This window comes from Emys orbicularis, chromosome 1 (assembly GCF_028017835.1).
Source record: "Emys orbicularis isolate rEmyOrb1 chromosome 1, rEmyOrb1.hap1, whole genome shotgun sequence".
Taxonomy (NCBI): domain Eukaryota; kingdom Metazoa; phylum Chordata; order Testudines; family Emydidae; genus Emys; species Emys orbicularis.
This window is the reverse complement of record NC_088683.1, coordinates 343,666,813-343,687,860: the sequence shown is the minus strand read 5'-3', so window position 1 is coordinate 343,687,860 and position 21,048 is coordinate 343,666,813. Positions and strand designations below refer to the sequence as shown.

Genomic DNA, 21,048 nt, shown 5'->3' with positions numbered 1-21,048 from the left:
ATAATGCATTTAGTTAAGCCATCCAGACAGTCTTTCATTAGTTTTCATGAACAATGTGATAGCCAGAAACAATCCTTCATTAGTTTTCATGCAGTTTTACACGTTAAGTAAATTCTCATCTAAACGCTAATGCATGCTTTGATCTAGGGTTAATTAAGTACAGTGATGTATAATGTAAAATATAATGTAATAGCATTCAACAGGTTACAGATAAATGAAGACAATACCATCACATTTCCTTTTTAATTATGCCAACACACAAGTGAATTGGCCTGATCACATTACAATGCCTTTTGACACTCCTTTGATTTCTATTAGCATGTGAGTGAATTAGCCTGCTGCCTTGGTGGGAGCTGGCAACCTGCTTGACAGCATCACAGAGGGTACTCAGCCCTATGCAGGATTTGAACCTAAATTGGCTGATTTATATTTAACACATTCATTGATTTTGTTTCATATGGCTGGCTCTGGAAGCAGAAGAATGAACTAATCAAACCTCCATTGTTCTGCTGAACTCTTGGATACACAGTTGGTAGCTCCCAACTACATCTAGGCAGATACACATGCTAGAGGGGGACAGGAATGGGAGGGCTCTGCTTTCCAATTTCACAACTTTCAGTCGGAGAGCATTGCTTTGGATAACAAGGAGCATATTCCAATACAGTGCATAGTTCAATTTATATTACCCCTCCACAAAGATGGATGGTCCAAACTGTTAATTAAGTGGGCATCTGGAAGAAAGGGGAGGGGCTGCACAACTCCCTTTGTTACACTACAATTATTGGTTTTTTTAAACATAAACATATAGCATTGCTATCCGCCCCACTTTTACTGGAAATTCCTGATTTTTCATGGAGTTCACCTGTATCGTGCAAGCTAGTGAAATAACCCACCATCCTGCTATTGTAGATAGAGTATAGAGGCTTTGGGACCTGAGCTGTTACTGGCTTTACAGTGTGGCAGAGAGGCTCCCAGGTTTGCAGAGACACCATAGCAATCTGATATGTGGAATCTGTTGTGCAACGTCTACCCTACAGGGAAACTTGATGGAGAAATCCAATGGGAGTTAGGTGCCTGGATGCTTTCAAAAATTCTACTACTTCCAACTAGGCCGGCACCAATATTCATCTTCAGGTGCCTACACGCCTCTAGAAATCTGGTCCATAGAGCTTTAACATTTGTGGTGGCCAGCTGGCAGATCCAGCTCTCCATTTCCCTCATCCAGTACTGGTGTTTTTGGCAATTTATTGAAGTCTAACAAGCTCCTTCTAGTCAGTCTTTTAGTTGATCAGTCTGTCATGGGAGACATTTGCTAGAGGTACCATTCAGCCATCATTACAGTTTCTAAAAATTGTACATGATAATTTTCTAACACAAAAGATATTGTACCCAACACAAGGTAGCTCCTTACGATGAATAAAGACGAATTATCACTGGACTGAAGGGTGATAAGTGCCGAGGGACTGGTGATCATGACCAGATAACACTGAATATTGACAAGTAGGGGACAGTTCCAATAATTATTATAAATACTTGTTGCTTCAAAAGGGCTAATTTCCGAAAGCTGAGCAAAATTCATTGAGATAAAAAAAAATAGAATAATGTGTATGAAAATTCAAAGTTCTTTAAAAAAATGTATTAAATGTTCAAAAAAGCTGTGTTTCCACAATCAAGAAAGAAGATAACTTTGGCTAAATACCCATCCCAGTTCAGTAGCAAAATGAAGACAAAAATTAACAATAAAAAACAGTATATAAAAAATAGAAAAGGAGGATAATAGAAATCATGTAAATTAGAAGTTATGAAGAGCAAAAAATTGATAAGGGAAACTAAAGACATCAGGGAAATATCCATAGCTGCCAGGGCTAAGTACAGAAATAATTTTTTACGTATACTAGGAACAAAAGAAATCCTAATAATGTTGTAGGCCCATTACTAGATAGCTAACTGTTAATAATGATGCAGATAAGGCAGAAGTGATCAATAAATATTTCTCTTCCGTATTTGGAAAGAAGGAAGATGATGTGCTTATATCACATGAGAACTATAAAGTACTTTACAGTCCATTAATAACTTAGGAAGATGCTAAACAACATCTACTGGGGTAAACACTGTAAACTCAGCAGACCTGGATAACTTGCAACTAAGATCCCTAAAGGAGCTTTCTGAGAAGATCTCTGGCCTGCTGATGTTAATTTTTAATAAATCTTGAATACCAAGGAAAGGCCAGATGACTGGAAGAGTGCTAATGTTGTGCCAATATTCAAAAAGGCACGCAGAATGACCTAGTTAGCTATAGGCCAGTTAACCTGATATCAGTCCCAGGCAAAATAATGGAAAAGATTATATGTGATTTAATTGATTACGAAATAAAGGATAGGAATATAATTAATGCCAATCAACATGGATTTATGAAAAATAGGTCATGTCAAACAAACCTGATTTCATTCTTTGATGAGATTACAAGTTTGGTCGATAAGGGTAGACTTCTGTAAGGCATTTAACTTATGACTGCACAGCATTCTGATAAAAAATTCAAACTATACAATATCAATAACGCACACGTTATATGGATTAAGAACTGGCTGTCTGACAGATCTCAAAAAATAGTTGCCAATGGGGAATCAGCATTGAATGGGGATGTTTCTAGTGGGGTTTCACAGGGATTGGTACTAGGACTGAAGCTATTCAACATTTTCATCAATGATATGGAAGTAAATATAAAATCATTATTACATTGCATCTTCCAATGTTGGTGCACAGGGCGGAATCTAGTCTTCCCCTTTCCTCTCTGTTATTAGCTGCTGCTTCCACTGTTCTATGGTGTTGAAATAGATTGTTCTGCCCTTCCTGCTTAGAGTTCTTCTTGAGGTTTGTCTTGGGTGCCCTCATTTCTGCACACCAGCTGGTTTCCACTTGACAGCTTCATGTGGGAGTCTGTGAGTTGGTATCTGGAGTAGATGCTCCAAATATGTCCAGCGCTTTCTTCTGATTCTAGTGGAAACAAGTTGCTGGTTCGTAATTTCTTGGATCTTTTCTTTGGTGATGAAGGCTTTCCAACCAATGCCCAGAATCTTTCATAGGCACATATTTTTGAAGGCATCTAGTTTTCTGTCTAAAAGATCATCAGTTCTTGCAGCCATATGCTAGCATTGATATTGTGTTTGAATTGAAAATTCTCAGTTTTGTTTTGATGCTGTATATCCTTGATTTCCATATGTTGTTGAGTTTAGTAAATACTGTAGATGCCTTTCCTATCTTTGTCATCCTTTCCTTCTTGAGATCTCTGGCCAATACAGTGCTGCCCAGGTAGGGAAGCTGTTCTCCTTCCTTGATGTTTTTGCCATCTAGTGTGACGTTACTGCTTGATGCCTGGATTTCCAGTATGTTTGTTTTAGCATAACTAATTATGTGGCCTGCTGTGTTTGCCAGATTGACTCTCTTTGTAACTTTTTGGGGGTGTCACTTAGTTGCACGCTATCATCAGCAAAGTGTAGGTCTTCTAATAATTTGCTATCTACTGATGCTATACCAGTGTTAGTACTCCAAATGCACTTCTTTAGTATGCAGTTTATGGCAATGCCAAACAGCAGCAGAAATAAAATGAAGTCCTGTTTCATGCCAGTGTTCCCGCTGAGCCACTCTGTAGGCTGGCTTTTCACCCTTACAGAATGAAAAATCACTATTTATAAAATTTGTGGATGACTCAAAGATTGGTGGAGTGGTAAATAATGATGAGGACAGTGCAGTCATATGAGGAATCTGAACCGTTTGGTAAGCTGGACCCATGCAAACAAAATGTACTTTAATATACCTGAATGCAGAGTTCTATATCTAGGAACAAGGAATGCAGGCCAGAACTACAGAGTTGGAGACCATATGTGGAAAGCAGTGACTCTCAAAAGGATTTAGGGGTCATGTTGTCTGGGACTATCATTAGAGCACATGTCTCTCTCCCCTGAGGTGAAGACAAGTCTAGGAATGGTCTCTGCTGGGAGGGGTGAAACTTCACAGGTATAGGGTAAGAGTGCAATTTTGGGAAGGATTTCTACAAACCTAAAGAAAAGTTTTGAATACATCATAAAGCAACACATACAATGAATAAGCTCTGTGATGCATTTCCAAAGCATCCCTTTAGTTTTGTGAAGCGGTGCTTTTAGTTGCTGATGTATCCTGCTCTTTTGAAAGGCTGTAACCTCACAGCAGAACACAGAGTGCTCTGAGATGCATCTGTCAGTTTCAAAAATATATCCACACAGTGGGATATTTTGCATGATGACCTTGGCTGCCCTGCATCTTGTATGACTCCTATGGCTCAGTATGTCTCTGCTATTTGATTTACTTCCATTCAGATTCTATTTCCTGGGCTTGATTCCTTCAGTATTTCTGCTGGATATCATCATGGCCTGCAGCGGAAGGCCCCTGGCAGCAGAATTTTTGCCTAAGTCTGATTAAAGCGGCATTATGGGCTTGCACCCATCAAAAAGTGGGTGGTGCTCTTTAGGTCCAGGTAGCTCAGAGGATGCATTATATTCAGCACATCCCATGTCACGCAGGCTCTGCTAGTTGGGGCTCCTATAGACCTTTGTGTGTAGTAAGTGATAGCTGCCCTCCTGTATGTTAGGGTGACCTCTGCTCTCACACTACAGTCAGTCCCATCTGGGGTGCATTTGCCCCAGCTGCTGCAAAGAGAATGAATCAAGCTCATTATCTATTGTTTTCTGTATCTATGTATGGTTAATTTGTACCTGCAGTTATCTCTAACTGCCCTCTCTCTGAGTTTTTCCCTCTGTTGGTTGAGGGAGGATACAACATTTTCAGCAAAGATCTCAGTAACTATGATTAATATCTGTTCTGTCTGAAGTTCTGCTCCTTTTCGAAGTGTTTAAATCTTTGCGAGTACCGAGGGAACTACTAAAACTCCAATAAAAATGAAATACTACTAACAAAAAAGGCCAAGGGATGTGGATAATTCTCTGTTGTTTGTGTGTGTATACATATAAAGAATTAAGTTAACAAGATGCATATTTGCATATATGTATAAAGAATTAAGTTAACAAGGTGCATGTCAGTCACTCACCCACTGTCCATTTTACTTGTATGGTCTATTTTGATATATATATAAAATTACACACACGCGCACCACACAAACCATCTACCGAGCAATTTTCAAACTTTTTGAGCTGAGCCCCTCCTTTGAGTTACAGTTTTGGGTTGTGCCCCCCCATCCCCATGCGTCAACTCTGGGTTTTAAAATTTGAGTAATCAGGAAAGGCCATAGGACAGGGGTTCTCAAACTTCACTGCACCATGACCCCCTTCTGACAACAAAAATTACTACATGAAGCCAGGGTGGGGTACCAAAGCCTGAGCCCCACCACTCTTGGCGGGGGGAGGGGGTGGGCAAAGCTGAAGCCCAAGGGCTTCAGCCCCAGACAGGGGATCTGTAACCCCAGCCCTGCCACCAAGGGCTGAAACCCTCATGCTTTTGCTTCAGCCCTGGGCCCCAGCAAGTCTAAGCCAGGTCGCGACCCAATTTGGGGTCCCGACCCACAGTTTGAGAACCACTGCCATAGGAGCATCCTAAGGCTAATAATTACACCATGAAAAATGGGGGTGGGAGGAAGCACTGTAATTAGTCTGCTTACAAATAATTGCTAACTTGAAAAGTAACCACTTATTTCACAGATCTTATGGCACAGCTTTCCTTTTCTTTTTCTTCATATTCATAGAATATTTTTTTCTTATGGTTGTCATGACTTTTTGCCAAGCTTTAACAGTGTGATTGTTTTCTGTAGTAAAGAAAATATTTCAGCCCTCTCTTTTTGGTTTTCTTTTGCAATCTCATTTATTTAAAAAGAAAAAAAGAATTCTTTTAAAAATTCAATTAAAATAGAGTAAATTAACTTTCCTGGAGAAAACATTTTTGTTAATTAGTTGATGGAGCTGGATTAAAACGAGGAAGAGAAACATGCTGTAAACCTTTAATATTTAAAAAGAAAATGGTTATGTGGTGTCATCAGCAGGCATTGTCAGCTGCAGAAAAGTAGATGGATGTCATGTCCAGAAAGAAACTCGCTCAAGGCATTATTTGATCATCTTCACTCCTTGCTGAACTTGGTCCGGGTCAATCCTTGAAGTAACTCCACTGACTTTGGTTGAATGTAGTCCCCTCAGCCTGGGCTCAGCCGTAGTCTCTTTCAGTTTCTTGCCCCGGGGTCCCCTATGGGAGCCCCCCATGCCTGGGCAATCTCACTGTTCCCAGCAGGAGTTCAGTTCATTCCCAGGGTCCTTTTTGTACCTCAAATGCTGGCACTGCTCCCCTAGTGCCTCCACAGATTGTTGGCTAGGAGCAGCCTTACAGGGACTCTTGCCCGTATCAGGCGTGTATGTCCATCTGGCCCCACACGAGGCAGGAGTGGAAAGGGAAGGCTAGCCACTCCGCTTGCTGCGGGAGCGAATTGGGAGTCCCTAGCTGCCTCTCCTCCAGGGTAAACTTCCCTCTTTTCCTGTGGCGAGCGTCACCTTTTTAAGCTCCTCTTCTTCAGGTGGATCACATTCTGCAGGTGTGCCTAACTAGCGCTGCCTGAGTGCATGAACACCTTTATATCAGCAGGATAGGGTCGTGTCCCATCTCCCACACCCCTTCCAAGACCACAGAGGTTTCTTGCTCAAGTGTCAGGCCAGTCCCTGTCAGCCTGGGGAAAAAATCCACATTTGTATGCTCTTTCCCTGCGCGTTGCTGCTCCCAGAAGCTGGAAGACTGGAGGGCTAGATACCAGTTCATAATGTGGGGGTTCGAGCTCTTCATGGAGTGTAGCCACCGCACAGGCACATGGTCAGTGACTAAGGAAAAGGGACCTACCCAGGCGGTAATACACCCCACTGGATAGCCAGAGCTTCTTTCTCAATAATTGAATACTATCTTCCCAGGGGGAACAACTTCCTGCTTCCATATAGGATTGGGTCCTGGGAGAGCACCACTCCTGGGCTGACATCGGAAGCATCTGTATAGAGAATAAACTCCTGGGTGAAGTGTGGGTTGATGAGGACCGGCACCTGGCTTAGAAGTATCTTCAAGGTATTAAAAGCTTCATCGGACCAGTCCTCCCACTGGATGTTCTTGGTGTCTTTGGCTTTTAGCAAGGGAGCTAAACTGGAGTGCAAAATTGCAGATGAACTGGCAATAGAGTCCCACCAGGCTCAAGAAGCAGCGTATTTGTCTCCTAGTCCAGGACATGGGATATGATTTTAACGCACTAAGACTTTGTCTAACACAGGTTTCACAGGGCCTCCACCTATCCAATACCCTAAATAAATTACTTCTGTTGTGGCCAACTTACACTTTGCCAGGTTAGCTGTGAGGCTGGCCTCCTGTAGGAATGTCAGTACTGCCCTTAGGTGCTGTAAGAAATCTTCCCACATATAGCTAGAGATGACAATGTTGTCAAGGTAAACCACGGCCTACTGCTGGTGGGGTCTGAGGATTTGGTTCATAAGATGCTGGAAAGTTGCTGCCAATCCTTGCAACCCATCCACCATTTACTCTAGTTCAAATCAGAAGTGATCTGTGCCCCATGCTGCAAGGTCTCTGCCAGTCTGACCTGGGGGGAAATTCTTTCCTGATCCAAATATGGTGATCAGTTAGACCCTGCGCATGTGAGCAAGACCCACCAGCCAGACACCTTCCCATCTCCCCCAGCTCAGAGCCTTCCCCATCTAGTGTCCCATCTGTGGCCACTGGAGATATTTGGTAATGGCATTTGTAGCATACTATTATATGCAACCTCGTCATACCATCCCCTCCATAAACTTATCAGGCTCAGTCTTGAAACAAGTAAGGGGTTTTCTCTCACTATTCCCCTTGGAAGGCTGTTCCAGGACTTCTCTGAGGATTAGGAATCTTCATCTAATTTCAAGCCTAAACTTGTTGATGACCAGTTTATATTATTCTTGTGCCAACACTGACCCTTAATTTAAATAACTCCTTTCCCTCCCAGGTGTTTATCCCTCTGATGTATTTATAGAGAGCAATCCTATCTCCCCTCAACCTTCAAAGCTCCTTAAGTCTCCTCTCATAAGATCGGTTCTCCATTCCTTTGATCATCCTAGTAGCCCATCTCTTTACCTGTGCCATTTTGAATTCATCTTTCTTAAACATAGGAGACCAGAATTGCACATGGTATTCTAAACGAGGTCTCACCAGTGCCTTGTACAATGGTAATAACACTTCCATATCTCCACTGCTTATACCTTACATGAAGCATACTAGGATTGCATTAGCTCTTTTCACAGCTGCATCACATTAGCGACTTATAGTCATCCTGTGATCGACCAGTACACCTAAGTCTTTTTCTTCCTTTCTCGCTTCCCAACTGCTACATCCCCAGTTTATAGCAAAAATTCTTGTTGTTAGTTCCTAAGTGCATGATCTTTCACTTTGCAGTTTTCAAGATCATCCAAATCTTCCAGTATGCTATTCCGGTCCTCCTCCGTATTGGCGATACCTCCCAACTTTGTGCAATCCGCAAATTTTGTTAACACACTCCCACTTTTTGTGCCATGCCCATTAATGAAAATATTAAATAAAATTGGTCCCAAGACAGATCCCTGAGGAACTCCAGTAGTAAACTCCCTCCAGCCTGACAGGTCACCTTTCAGCACAACACATTGTAGTCTCCACTTTAACCAGTTCCTTACACACCTTTTGATTTCATATTAATCCCCATCTTCACCAGTTTAACTATTAATTTCCCATGTGGAACTGTATCAAAGGCTTTACTGAAGTTCAAGTAGATTAGATCTACTGCATTTCCTTTGTCTAGAAACTTGGTTATCTTCTCAATGAAAGAGATCAGGTTGGTCTGGCATGATCTTCCTTTAGTAATCTACCTTGGATGAAGCTTCCCCCTTGCATTAGGGCCTCAAGGTCCACAGGAAGTGCCAGTTGTTCAGGTGTCTCCCTGGCTGAGTCTGGTCCTGGGACATACCCTCCTTGGGGTTTTCTGAGTCCCCCAAGCCCACTGAGTCTGCTGTGTTCACAGGCCGGGTCTTGTCAAGGCATTCAGCTGCAGCATTGGTCAGTTCGTTAACAAGTTGCCAAGAGAAGAGCCAATCTCGGCCAATTATCACCAGGTATGCTAATTTATCGGCTAGCTCTATTGTAACTGAATTGGTGTGGGTCCTCACTGTCAGTTCCAGTTGTACACTGGGACAAGGCTTGACATCCCCATGTATATACTGCAAGCAAATTGTCCCCTCTGGGTTCATTGGCTAACCCACTAGGGTGGCTTGCATAACCATTAGGGTACACCTACACGCCCTAATACCTCCTTCCCTTGGACCCATAGTGAGACTGTCAATTCGGGGGGAGTCCTCCAAGGGCCCTGTCTTCTGCCATCCAACTCTCTGCCTATTCCCTTTCCATCCATGGGCACTCTTTCTTCATATGCCCCTGTTGCCCACAGGAGTAGCATGTTCCCGAGCTCATCTCTGCGGGCTCCTGCCTGGTAGGGAGCAGCTGTTAAACTGTTAATGGGATCTATGTCTGAGCTCAAGGGCTCCAGCCTGGTTGTTTGCGTCACCAGACAGTTATCCGGGTGATGCCTCATCTGAGCTTGGCCCCGTGTCTTGCCAAGGTCTTTTCTTCTCTGTGCGGGTAGCTCAGGTCACTGGGGTGGGGTTTGCACTTGTTTTCTGTCACGCCCAGGGTATAGTGTCTTTGGTGGGCATCTGGTGCCATGGTTGGCCTTGATTGACAAGAGGGCGGAGGCTACACGTGTCCCATCTCTAGCGACCCATTGGCTGTGAGAAATTTCTCCATCAGCTGCGCAGTCTCCAACGATGACTCAGGGCGATGCCGCAGTACACACTCCCAGCCCCTTACTGGAAGCATGGATACAAACTGCTCTGTTAGGACCAACCCTGCAACTTGGGCCCTGGAGCGAACTCATCACCAGCAGTGCTCTTTTAATGATTGCGCTACCACCTGGGGTACGTCTGGCAGCACTTTAGAGCAGAACATGTCTCCTCGCATGTACAGGTAATCTAAAATAACTACCCTCGCCCGATTGTAGTCCCAAGCCAGCGATGGATCAAGATTACAGTAAGCCAGTTGAGCCTGTCCTGTCAGGTAAGGAGCTAAACTAACACCCAATACTCTAGAGGGCATTGAGAGGCCAGCAGCACCCTCTCGAAGGTGGTGAGGAATGCTTCTGGATTGTCATCCGGGCCTATCTTAGTTAACTTCACCGGCACAGGTGGCAGAGCTCCCCCTGTTGTATTGGGCCCTGCCTGGCTTCTCTGGGCAGGGGCTGATGGTCTTAACTGTTGCAGAAAGTCCAGAGTTCGTGCTGCTGGACACAATCTCCTTCAGCAGCAGCTGCTGCTGCATTGCTCGGGCCTGCTGCTGGACCCTCCACTGCTGCAACATCTGCTGCTGGGACTGCTGGTGCTGGTTGCCCTGCTGTTGTTGCTACTCCGCCAGCAACTTACACTGGTGCTCGGGAGCCATCTTGGCAGAAGCCCCCTCTCATTGGACTGGTGTGGAACCTGTTTCTGTCTCAGGGCCTTGTATCAGGCATGGGGCTTCATTGCCCGCATTGTCCCATACTTGTAGTTGGCCAGCCCTCAGCCTGGGATTGGCTATAGTCTCTTTCAGTCTCTGGTCCTTGATCCCCTATCCCCCCATGCCTGGGCAATCTCACATTTCCCAGCAGGAGTTCAGCTCACTCCCATGATCCTTCTTTGAGTCCAGTTACCTCTAGTTCCTGGCGGTGCTTCCCAGGTCCCACCATGGGTCATTGGCTTGGAGCAGCCTTACACGGGGCCTCTTGCCTGTATCAGGCTTTCAATGTCTGTCTGCCCCCAAACAAGGTGGGGAGTGGGGCAAGGAGGCTAGCCCTGGGCTGGGCTCCCTTTACGACTGGAGCTCACTGGCAGTCCCTGGCAGCCTCTCCTCCAGGGCAAACTGCCCCTTTTCTGTGGCGAGCGTCACCTTTCTAAGCTCCCCTTTTCCAGGTGAAACATGTTCTGCAGGCACACCTAATTGGTGCTGCCTGAGTGCATGAATGTTTGTTAGCCTTTCAATCGGGGGATGGGAGCGTGTCCCATCACAGAAGTTACACTTGGAACCCTTGTGTTTTACAGAGAAACATTTCTTGTGACTGTCCTTAATATAACGATTAGTGAAAACAACATAAGCAGCATTCAGCTACGTGCTACTTTATTTCAGTGCTGTACAGAAGGAAAGAATAACCACTGGAAGGATGGCATTTGATGTACAAAAAGGCTGTATATTACAAAGTCTCCACTCTAGAGACTTGGCTTGTGTTCACATAGCAAAGGGCAATAGTCCATCACATGCTAGTACAAAATCTACGTATAAAATTTCCTGGCTTATTCCTTTATTAAAAAAATACTATGGAATCCTCTTATAGGAATAATAATACTTGCAGAGCTTTGTATGTTCCAGTAGTTTATGTACTATGGTAATAAGGACATTAGAAATATGAACCGTGTCAATAGACCTCTCACCCACTCTTTGCCCCCCATCCAGTTGGTTTTCTCCCTCAGAACAGGAAGCCAGATGGAGTCAGCCTCTGTTGCGCTTTGTGAAACTTTCTTCATGTTCCATGTTTTCTGTTTGTGCAGCAGCTGCTCTTTCAATGTATTTTCCCCACATAATCAAGCATCAAAATCTGGATCCATGGAGGAGTGAGGCAGAAAGGTTGCAGGTGCACTGCTTGCCGGCTCCTTTTGTTCTGCTTGTACATGCAGGCTGAGATCCACCAAGGAACAGTATCCATCAGTGTCCCAGTTGGATTCCTCTGGCTCATAATAGCATCCTGATGTTGCAACCTGGCAGCCTGGCTGTCTTCACGAGGAGTGACTACCTCATCTGGTCCTGGTCTTGTTTCCACATACGGCAGTTTTGCAGCATCTTCTCATGCAACACAGACAGGTATCTGATAGGACCAGGGGTGAAAGTGAGCCGGTACAGGCCGGTACTCTGTACCGGTAAGAACCCGACTGGCCCATACCCAGCCCACATTAAAGCACTGCTGCGGCAAAGGGAGCAGTTCTGGGGCCGGGGCTCCGGATGCTGCTGCCACTAGCCAGGCGGCCTGAAAGGGCTGGTTGGAGGATGCTGACCCCCAGCCCCGCCCCTTCTGCCCAAGCCCCCACCCCTCTTCCGGGGGCCAGAGGCCCCCGTCCCATCCCCCCCCAGCCCATACCGGTAAGTGGCCTAACTTACTTTCACCCCTGGATAGGACATGATTGTCTTACACAGCAGAGCAGTGATGCAGACACCATTAGTCAGTGCCATGAGAACCCAGGGTGTCTGCCTCTAAGATTTAACAAGATTTGGATCTGCTGGGTTCTTCTCTTGTTTCCCAAAAAAATTTCAGGGCTTCTCCTCTCAGAAAGTTAGCTCTCCCTCCATCTGCACCTACACATCTCTTCCCCTGAGATTTAGCAGTAACCCTACCCCCTTCTTCCCATGACATACCTCTGAGAGTATGTCTAAACTGCAGCTGGGAGGTGTGATTGCACCACATATAAGCCTACCCAAGCTAGCTTTGATCAAGCTAGGTTGCACATCAGTGAAACCATGGCAGCCCGGGCAGTAGCATGGGCTAGCCCTCCAAGTACAAGCCTTCTCTTGACCCTGGGTATGTACTTGGGTGGCTAACCCAGGCTGCCTCCCATGCTGCTGCAGCTTCACTGCTATTTTTAGTGAGCTAGCTCGATCAAAGCTAGCTCAGGTATGCTTACGTGTGGTGCAACCTCCCGATTGCAGTGTAGCCGTGCCCCGAGTTGGATCCCTTGTAACTAGTTTTATCAATGAATACTGGGCATATTTTATTAATCATGTAGCCAAGACTATTAAAAAGCAACGTTGGATGAAGCAGCAAGAGGAGATCGGTCTGCTTATATTTCATTCAGATTATAAACCCCAGAGTTATGGCTTCCTGCATTTAAATGCATTCTACAAGTTGCTTCATCCACCAATCCTTCACCGGACAATGGAAGCTAGTACTTATATCTAAGGACCTTTTGAACAAAGAAATCAAAGAGATTCTCTTGCTGAGGTTCCAGAAGTGCTGAGTGTACTTCAAGACACAACTTGTAGTTCGGACCTATGTGTACTCTGGCTGGTTAAGGCCAGTTGAGAGACTCTGGGCTTATTACTGGAGATTGTCAGTGCCTCCCTTTGGGATGGCAGACTGCCAAGTTCAACTCTCTCTGTTCAAGAAGTTCTACCTTGGCACTGGCAGTCTTCGCAATTGTTAACCTGAATTGAATTTCTGGTTTGGGGAAGGATTGTTGAGAAGGTTGTGGAGAAGCAGTTCTGGAGATATCTGAAATCTTCAGTTTCCCCTGAGCCTGGTCAGTCTGATTTCAAACCTGGGTATAGGTCAGAAACCACACTGATGGAATTTGTTGACAGTCTTCTCTTAGTGATGAATGTGTCCTTTCTGATTCTTTGCAATTTGACAGTAGCATCTGATACAGTTAGCCACAAGGTGGATGGCTGTCTGTCTTATCTGATCATGGCATCACAGCATCAAGTCTGTTTCCATATGGCTGTATAGTCCAATCTGTGAGGTGCAAGATCACGAACAGGTATCACACAGGAATGTGCAGAGTCCCACTGAAGACTTGGCATGACACTTGGCCCCTTTTTCTATCAGTTATTGCACCTGTCTTCCTCATAATGTTTACAACCTTTATTGATAGTTGCACTCCATTCAGATCTGGCTTTGGCCATGTCTTCAAAATTATCATTTATGTTGCACGAGGTGAGATTCTGCTTAGGGAGGTGTCTTTGAAGCATTTCATTGATCGCCCCTCCTGCACTTTCCAAGTTTCAGCTCGCCATAGAAAACGTATTTCGCAGACAGTCATTGCCCATCACGATAACATGTCCGTTTAAGCTGAGCTTTGATGATCATCACCTCAATACTAGATGTTTTTGCTCTTTCAAGGATATTAACATTTGAGACCTGGTCTCACCAGTGGAGCTTCTGAACAGAATGGAGACAGCGCATGTGGAAATTTTCAAGTTGCTTGAGGGGTGTGTGTGTGTGTGTGGGTGGGTGTGTAATCTGTCCATGTTTCATACCCATATACAAGGGTTGCTGTTACTGCTACCTTGTATATCATCAGATTTGTTGACTGTTTGATGGTGCGCTGGATGAGTAGCCGAAGGTGAAGTCCTCCAAAGGCCTGGCTTGCTTTTCATATTCTAGATGATGTGTCACACAGTTAAACAGACTCAAAGCTTTATCTCTCAATGACTGGAAGAAATAGTGACCTGCATTAAAACCATTTGGCTTAAGACCAACCTGAAAAGGGAGGCAAGAATGTTGTTCAGTACAGGGAAGCATCCTGAGGGCTTAGGAGAGTGTATGATCACCTCATAAATTGAGGTTGGACCACAACTTCTTTGACAAAGGGAAGAGACAATTAGGTGCATCTCTGCTTCTAGACTCCCAAAGAGCAACAACAGTGGCCACAAATGCCCTTTTCCATCCATGCCTTTGCACAATGCTTCTAGGCTGGAGCGAGTCACAAAGGCCACTCAGAAATTTCAGCAAGTGCTGCAGAACCAGGCTGTCCACCTCCTGAGTAGGGTGGGAGAACAAGGGTATATTCTACCTGGGTTTCATATTCTGAGATAGCTGCCTGCAAATTGCCTGGTTTCGTTCAAGGTATTGGTTACAGTCAGCAAACCTCTACATGCCTTCTGGTCCGGCTATTCTAGGGGCCACCTCTCTGTCTCTCACCCATCACAGAACCTATTCTTATCTGGACCACTTAGTGAGCTGGAACTACAGAGGCCATTGCCTCTGTAATCCACTACTCCCAGGGGTTTGCCTACGATTGGCCACATTTAGAAAACCCCTAAGACTCATCTCTCTTTCTAGCCTTTTTTCATAAATACGAGCTCATTTTCCCTGTGCTCTCAGTGTCCTCCTTATTTCTGTCCTCTTAAAAACTTGGTTCCCAGGTGATCACAGGGTGTTAGCATCTTACTGTACAGGGAATTGTTTTTTGCGTTCATCTAGTTGTTGTTGTTGTTGTTATATATGTATTTATTTATTTGTATTACCAGAGTGCCTAAGACCAGGACCCTGTTGTGCTAGGTGCTGTACATACACAGAACAAAAAGACAGTCCCTGCCCTAGGGAGCTTACAGTCTAAGCCATGTATGTTGGGCATAAGGCACTGGACTGGGACTTAGGGGATCTAGGTTCAGTTCCAGGTTCAGCACAGGCATCCTGTGTGACCTTGAGCAAGTGGCTCTCTGTTTTTCTGTGCTGACCTCAGTTCCCCGTTTGTAAAATGCAGATAATATTTCCTTTCTTCCACCATTTGTCTGTTTAGATGGGGCAAGGACTGTTTTTCTACTGTGTCTTGCATAATAGGGCTCTGATTTCAGGCGGTGCATCTAGGTGCTACTGTAACACAAATAACAATAAATTAGAATACTGGCTATTATGTGTCTATTTTTAATTACATTTGAATGTTTAAAACACACCATAGGTGTATCAAGAACTTCATTATTCTCTAGAGAGCCAGCTAATCCTAATGTAATTTAAATAGCGTCTGTTATTTTTGTTCTTGTTGTTGCTTTTATGTAAGCATGGTTGGAGAAAAGAGAATCCCTCAGCTCCCCCTGGTGTGAATATTGTACTCCTACTATGTCAAGCAGAAAAACAAATGTGATTTGTGTGGCTTTGATCAGTCATTTTTACAATGCTTTTCTACTGCTGTAAAGCAGAATAATACTGTCACAAATTTTAAATTAACAAAATAGGCCTAGAAGGGGTCGGTAGCTCTTGTGTGTTCAATTAATGTCAGGCTTGTAAAGTTCTCAGACAATAAGGGCAACAAATACTCAACGGATAGAGGCTAAGAATGGGGAATCTACAACTTAATGGATCTTTGTGTTTTAATAATAATCTCTGATTGCAGTTCCCAGGACCTGGGCATAAAATAAACCAGCAACCAGGAAACTTGTGTGGGGTTGTTTCAGCATTCACTTTTACAAAGATTTGAAATAGCTATCCCACTGAAGTGTAGGAAGAGCAAGCAACCATATGGTACCTTCACTTCAGGCCTCATTACTGCAGACAACTTTAGCATACACATCTATGCAATCTTTGAGTGCTATTCCCTAAGGATATCATTGTGAGTGCACAAGTGTGCCCAGGGCCAGAAATTCTTTAATAGCAGTGTCCACTGGTCCACACCTGCATCCTGTCCCCCGTTGTAAGCCCAACTTGGGATCCCTTTGTAACCTAGCACAACAAAAACAGATACTGCTCTTGGGCTGCCCATGGCCTCAGCTCCAGAGGGGACGCCTTCCTGGGGAAGTGGTCAGAAGCACTGATGTACACTTTCCCTCCCACCCCTCTGCTTCCTTGCATACTCAAGAAGATCAAACTTGATGGAACAACGGTGATCCTGATAGCGCCTTAGTGGCTGAGGCAAATCTTGTTCACTACCACACTATAGCTAGCCTCACACCATCCATTTACCTACAACCATTCCTGGGCCTGCTGTCCCAGAACATGGCCAGGATGAACCATCCCAGCCCAGCATCCCTACATCTGGCAGCATGAGTTTTGGATAGACAACCAACATAGAGAGAACCTGCTCTCTACGAGTTCGTCAGTTACAGCTGGAGACCTTTTATGCAGATACGTTACTCCGCTAAATGGAAACAATTCTCCCTTTGGTGCCAGCACACCCCAGCAGGTAACCGGTGATCAGGACTCCCCCTCATACTGGAGTATCTTCTGTCACTCAAGACATCCAGCTTGACCTGAACCTTGTCTTTTCTGCTCACAAGAGACCACCGTTTGAATCTTTAGCCTCCCATCCTCTCCTGCACCTATATAAGTGACCTTCTTAACAATGATTAACTCTGCTAGAAGGGTTGGAAATCTCGGAGCCCTTAAGGTAGATCTGACTTGTACAGTTTTCCACAAGGAGAAGGTTTTGTTGCGGCTACATCCTGTGTTCACCTCTAAAGTGCCTTCTGAGTTCCATCTTAACCAGACTGTTCACCTTCCAATGTTTTGCCCTAAGCCTCACCAAAGCATGGAGGAAACAATACTCCATTCCCTGGATGTGTTCAGGGCTTTATCCTTCTACCTGCACAGAACAGCACCCCTAAATTCTTTGTTGCTATTACTGAAAGAATGAAGGAGAAGGCTGTTTCATCCCAAAGGCTCTCAAGGTAGATTTTCTCCTCCACTATTCTTTCCCATAATGTTGCAGAATGGTCCCTGAGGGGCTTTCATAAGAGTCCAAGTGGCGTCAATAGGGGACACCCCCCCCGCCGCCCTCTCGGAGATATGCAGAGCAGCTGCTTGGGGTTCCATACAAACTTTTACCAGGCATTATGCACTGGTCCAAGCTTCTGCTGTGGATGCATCATTTGGCTTGGTGATCCTCCACTCTGTGGCACAGCATACCCTCCTTCTCAACGAACACTGCTTGGGAGCCACGCACAGTGAATACCCATAGAGACCCACACTTGAAGAAGAAAGGAGGTTACTTAACTTATAATAATTTGATTTCTTCCAGATGCATAGGCTCTCTGGATAAACATGGCCTGCCCTACTTTCCCTCTGTTTGTGTCATCTTCTGATTCATGGTAGAGTTGGAACTGGAGAGGCGGTCAGTCTGGACCACCCTTATGCCCTCAGCTAGGAGCACAAGGAGGTGCAAGGTGCAGGTGTGGACCAGGCTATTGAAGAAGTTGTGGTCCCAGGCGCAAAGAGCGTGTGTGCACACAGTGAATACCCATAATGACCACACATCTCAAAGAATTCCAGTTACTATAAAGTAAGTAAGCCATGGCTTTCTGGAACTATAACTGGGATTTGAAAAGTAAAAGACCATATTGCCCAATTCCATTACTGTTCTCAACCTGAAAAAAGTCTTTCCTTTCTAAAATGTCCATGCTGTTGTGTGTGCGCAATGGAATGAAGGCAACATTAGTAGTGAAAGAATGTAGTTTGCCACCTGATGTATATACTAGAACCCCATTTATCTGTACCGCTGTTATCCAGCTCTTTGTATTAACCGAACAACCGCCACGCACAGGTCCAGAAGCAGGTGATGTCTCCTGTGGCCACTAGATGGGGATGCAGCCTCACACTTCCCCATTCTCTAGATTATCCAAATTTTTGATAAGCTGATCGGCCCCGTTCCCAATTAGATAAGATAAAGGGGTTCTGGTGTATTTGTTTTTCCATATGTACATTGCTATTTCTCCGAGATGTTCTCTGAGGCAATGCATTTTCAGCATATTCTGTCTGTCTCTTATCTATTTAGATTATGAACTCTTCAGGGCAGCAACTGTCTCTCTCAAGGTCTGTACGATACATAGCAGAAAAGCGGAGGCCCTGGTCTTGATTTAAGTAGTCGCTACTGGAATATTGTAATAACAACATGGGATAGAAGGAGAAATAGATGCACAACCACTGCTGTTGTCATTCATGGGAATTCTTCTATGCCCAACATAAGGGCCCATCCTTACTCAGGCAAAACTCATGTTGGAGTGACCTCAGTAAGGACTGGACCCTAAACATTTATCACGGCAGTATGACAACTTTTTTTTTTCCTCATCACTTTCCATTTCAAGGTTCGCTACAAATATTAGCTAGTTAGTCTCTCAAACCCCAGTGAAGTCAGTGAGTATTAATATCGCCATTATTCAAATGGAGAAAATGAGATGGAAATGTTATTTACTTGTTCAAGGCCACAGAGTCAGCACCAGAGAATGGGTTAGATCTCAGTAGTCACTGGTTCTCAGTTCTGGGCCTTGCTTCTAGGCTGTTGGTTTTGCTAAAGGGTTACCATGCTTTTTGAATCAACATCCTCTGGTCAGGTGTAAAGGATTGCACAGATTGCTCACCAGGGATTTTTGGTATAAGAAAGGCCACTCAACTCCACTACCACCACATCCCATGGTGTGCTAGGGAAATGAGCACCAAGGTTGCAACTGTTTTGCTTTCAAGCATTTTTTTTTAATTCATCTTTGCTTCTCTTTCAGGTGTGAACAGAAAGGTGGTCTATTCCCTAGCAGACTCCGCAGATGGTTACTTCTCTGTGGATAGGTCATCAGGAATCATTATTTTGGAGCATCCTCTTGATAGAGAGCTGCAGCCTTCCTATAACATCAGTGTAAAAGCATCAGACCAGAGCATTGTGTTGTCCCTGTCTTCATTTGCCACAGTTACCATTACAGTGCTGGATATTAATGACAACCCTCCTGTGTTTGAGAGAAGAGACTACCTTGTTACAGTGCCTGAAGATACCTCACCTGGCACCAAAGTACTGGCTGTTTTCGCAACAAGCAAAGACATTGGTACCAATGCAGAGATTACCTACCTCATCAGGTCTGGAAATGAGAAAGGGAAATTCAGGATCAACTCAAAGACGGGTTTGTAATACAACACTCACGAAAAGAGTCTCTCTAACTACTAGTGCTTTGGGGAAACCTGTAGAACTCAATGAGTTCCAAAGACAGCTCTATAGATCCTTTCATTGTGGAATTAGTTTTAGACAAGTTCCACATGAAAAAGAGTGGTATGATTTAGAGCCAGATTCAGTCACAGGTACTCAAGTGGATAGTACCTTACTCCATGAATCAGTGGCCTAGGATGTTATAGGCTCTGAGTACGGATAGCAGAAACTAGTCCTTGGGGCCCAACTATACAGCCCTTACTCACAGTCATGAACACTTATGCACAGTGGAGCACCTCAAGCGCTTGCCAGTGTGAGCAAAGGCTCTGCGACCCTGCCCTTAAGGACTAACCTGCTGTGCAACCCAAATGTGACTCGCTGCTGATGCTCAGCAGATTGGGAGAAGATTGATCAATGGACAGAGTACTAAGGGCTTGTCTCTGGCCTTACATTTATAACCCTGTAGAACTGCGCTGACTTCAGTGAGGTTGCTCCTGATTTACAGCACTGTGAAAGTAGGCGTAAACCCTTTATGCCTTTATTATATGTAACGAGTTTTTAAAAGAACAGCTTGCTTGGCTTTTTCATAGAAATACCCAGAAACACTGGGTATTCCAAAAGGCTACTGCTGTTTCAGTTTCCTGGTTGGGATCTATTTCCCATTAATTATCCCCATTAAGTAACAGCAGTGAGCTGTCAGGATTCCCTCATCCCACAATATTCAGGAAGAGCCATATGGACTTGCCACCTGAGGTTCTTACCTGATTGATCTGTAGTGTGAAAGCTGAAAGTAACAGTTGTTTAGGGGCAGCTATAAATGTAGCCCGTACCCTAGAAATACCCAGAACAACTTGTTATCTCACTTACACTATTCTGTGTAAAAAATTCCCCTTCTCTCTATGGAAACTCGTCACTTACAGTTAAAAGGCTTTTTAAAATAACTAATGCAAGTCTGTTTTAACGTCGGTTTATTTCAGCAAGGAGTAGCTGAATTTATACATAAGCACCATGGAAAGAAATACTTAAATATTGTTAAATTTTCATTTGACAGTGAAGCCAAGGAGATAAATCAATAAAAGACAGAGGTGAAGTTTAATTGCACAAGAAGAAAATAGCATTTATTATTCATTAATGTGTGACAGCTTCATTATTACCAGTTTAGATGCAGGAGCTGAGATTCCAGACAGCCATGTACTGATGTAACATGCCTGATCAGGGCTTGAAAAATAATCCCCCTCAGTCATGCCATTTATCAATGGGAAGTTCCTGCTAGCAAGTGCAGGCTTCTCCACAGGTCCTCTTCAGCGCTCCTGCTCTCAGCAAGTCATGCCGAAGGGGGAGTAATGCTTATCTGGTTGGGGTTGCTACTCAGCCCTTCACCGTAGTGCCCAATGTACCTCCCTCAATGCATTTTACTCAGTGCAAAAAAACCTCTGGCTAATGACTTGTATTTAAAGTGATTATCTCCTAAGGGTAGCATTGGTACATAAAGTGAATAAGATGAAAATGTATTCAAATCATTGGATAAAGAGAAATTCTGCTCCTGCAGTGTTGTGAG

At 44.4% G+C, this 21,048-nt stretch overlaps 1 protein-coding gene across 3 annotated transcripts in view; it reads left to right on the top strand.

The window, feature by feature from the left end:
* FAT3 (FAT atypical cadherin 3) overlaps positions 1-21,048 on the top strand; it is a 452,955-nt gene that overhangs the window by 364,540 nt on the left and 67,367 nt on the right. For all 3 annotated transcript variants that reach the window (XM_065417527.1, XM_065417519.1, XM_065417510.1), the window contains one exon: positions 19,078-19,467. In XM_065417527.1, coding sequence (XP_065273599.1) covers positions 19,078-19,467 — 390 coding nt within the window. The remainder of the gene's footprint in view (positions 1-19,077; positions 19,468-21,048) is intronic.